Source organism: Camelina sativa, chromosome 19 (genome assembly GCF_000633955.1).
Source record: "Camelina sativa cultivar DH55 chromosome 19, Cs, whole genome shotgun sequence".
In the NCBI taxonomy this organism is placed as follows: Eukaryota; Viridiplantae; Streptophyta; class Magnoliopsida; order Brassicales; family Brassicaceae; genus Camelina; species Camelina sativa.
This window is the reverse complement of record NC_025703.1, coordinates 17,224,813-17,227,440: the sequence shown is the minus strand read 5'-3', so window position 1 is coordinate 17,227,440 and position 2,628 is coordinate 17,224,813. Positions and strand designations below refer to the sequence as shown.

The 2,628-nt window shown below is 37.1% G+C and overlaps 1 protein-coding gene across 3 annotated transcripts in view; it reads left to right on the top strand.

Annotated features, from left to right (window-relative positions):
• LOC104766579 (protein CTR9 homolog) overlaps window positions 1-1,649 on the top strand; it is an 11,914-nt gene extending 10,265 nt beyond the window's left edge. For 2 of the 3 annotated variants that reach the window (XM_010490492.1, XM_019241464.1), the window contains exons 21-24: window positions 209-475; window positions 594-665; window positions 865-1,188; window positions 1,269-1,649. In XM_010490492.1, the coding sequence (XP_010488794.1) occupies window positions 209-475; window positions 594-665; window positions 865-1,188; window positions 1,269-1,436 (831 nt within the window). In that variant the 3' untranslated portion in view covers window positions 1,437-1,649. Of the gene's footprint in view, window positions 1-208; window positions 476-593; window positions 666-864; window positions 1,189-1,262 lie in introns of all 3 variants that reach the window. The other variant, XM_019241463.1, reaches the window with a different exon arrangement.

Here is a 2,628-nt window from a genome sequence, read left to right as displayed (position 1 = left end):
GAGCTTGCTTCTACAGCTTGTGTATCTAGAACTTTTCACGATAACGCTAGTAGCATAGTGTGCTGGTCATCCTTGCTAAGTAATGGCTAACCTTTGAAACCTTAGAAGTGATACTAGGATTTGTTTATGAGGAGATATTTAGACTATTAATTTGTTTGATGCTAATTGATTTCCACCTGACAAGGGAATCTGCTTGATGACTCCGCAGGTACGCTCAACAGTTGCAGAAGCAGAGAATGCTGTTCGTGTATTCACTCAATTGTCTGCTGCTTCAGACCTCCATGTTCATGGGTTTGATAGCAAAAAAATACAAACCCACGTTCAGTATTGCTCGCACCTGCTGGAAGCAGCAAAAGTTCACCGTGAAGCAGCTGAGCGTGAGGAGCTGCAGAACCGACAGAGACTAGAAGTTGCTCGTCAGGCTGCTTTGGCAGAAGAAGCACGCCGTAAAGCTGAAGAACAGAGGAAATACCAGGTAACTATAGACTTGCAAGTTAACCATTTGCAGCAACAAGATTGTTTTGGTGATGGTGGTTTCTATGGAAGGTTTTCAAATCATTGATATGCCTTTATGGGTTCTTTCTCTTGGGCAGTTGGAGAAACGAAAACAGGAGGATGAGCTGAGACGCCTAAAGCAAGAAGAAGAAAAATTTCAACGTATAAAGGTGGGAGGTCTCTTGCTTTTCATTACAATGTATATACATTATCAGATTTCTCAATGTTTCTGTGTAGTGTCAAGGAAAAAATACTCTTTGATCCATTGAATTTGGTTATTGTTAAGGGTATGTGCTTTTGTCAAGATGGTATCTTGAGAGATGTTTAAGACGACATACTGATTTTGTTTTGTAATAATTGATGCGCTAGGAACAATGGAAAACCTCCACTCCTGGATCTCATAAGCGGAAGGATAGAGTGGAAGATGATGATGGGGAAGGTAAGCCCAGTGAGAGGAGAAGAAAGAAAGGCGGAAAGAGAAGAAAGAAGGACAAAGGCTCAAGGGCTCGGCACTACGAGGATGATGAAGAAGAAGCTGTTACTATGGATGATCACAATGAAGTGGAAGATGAAGATGGTAACACTAATTATAACAGGGAAGATGAGATGGCGAATCAAGAAACTGAGGAACCTGTGGATGATGATGCTCTAGCAGCTGCTGGTCTCGAAGATCCTGATGTTGATGATGATGAGGTAATACATAAACTGTGATCCAAATCATTGAACAAACGCAAAAGAAAATGTCTTCAAACTGTCTGTTTTGGTAGGTACAGGTGCCTGCTTCGGTTGTGAGACGAAGAAGGGCGCTATCATCATCAGATGAAGAAGGTGAATTGATGGAGGATCAGCCAAATTCAAGCCCCCAGAGAGAGAAAGAAGAGAGCATTAGGGAAGAAGAAGGTGCTAACATGGAGGAAGAAGAGGAGGAAGAGGCCAGTTGAGATCTTTCAATACATGACGAACAGATCTCTCTTGTGTAACTTTAGTGACAAAGATTCCATTGATTCAATTTTTCTAGAAGTCAGAGTGTGAGGACAAATTACATTCACAGGCGACGGATATGATCAGTATGAATTTTGGGCTTTCTTAGATATTGAGCCTTGTTTTTATTGTTATTGTTAATGGAAGAGTAATATTGTTTGTTTTGGTTGTAACATAGAGATACAAACAACTTGACACATAGTGAATGGTTAGAATGGAAAGTTGTATGTGAAGAAGAGAAATCAAATAGAAAAAGCAAAATAGTAGTAACTTAAAACAAATAAGTATAAAGAAATAAAAATACAGAAGAGTGTTGTCAGAAGGAAGTGGAAGAGTCAGAAACGTGGGTGTGTGGTCTTGAAGGATTTGATACTGTTTCTGCAGTTTCTTCTGTTCCCTTTTGCTTTAATTTTGTGTTTTTAGGATTCATGTTGCTCTCTCTCTCTGTAGACTGTAAGGATCTCTTTCAACTTTTCAGAACATATTGACTGCAATTGTTTTTATAAACAAAATTACAAACACACAAAACAAAGTATATACATAATTTTGCTTTGTGGTGAGTGTAAGAGAATGCAAATCTAAAGCAGTAATAATAATTCAGTTTGATGAGAATGAGAAGTCGTCTTTCTCTCTCACTGAGTCAGAGCAGAAAGCTTTTGATTGGGTGTGTGGCTTTTTCAGACCTGACCAAAGTCAGTCAGGGAACAGAACTCAACTCAACTCGAATGCAAAACCTGTCTTTTCTCATCACTCTTCTCTCATCATTTTTCCTCATTTTTTTTTTCTTTTATCTTTTGTTACATAAACATTAAGAAAATAATTTTACTGTTTAACCAACACAAAAACTACTTATTTACTATCTACAGTGCTGTATATATATTTAAAAAAAAAATCAAAAGATTAGGTTTAAAGAACAAGTTTTTGACAAATCTACAAGAAATATATGATAGAAACTTGAATCCATATAATTGTTGCTAATCCATGACTTGGTTACTTATTCGGTTTAAAATTAACAAGCAAATAAAAACATCTCACATCACTAATCTATCTGTATATAGTTTTAGTTAGCAACATAACTAATACCAACTAAAAGTTTTTATCGCTATTCACATGTGTTGACAGTTTTCTTTAGATAAGCATTAGTGTTTTTTT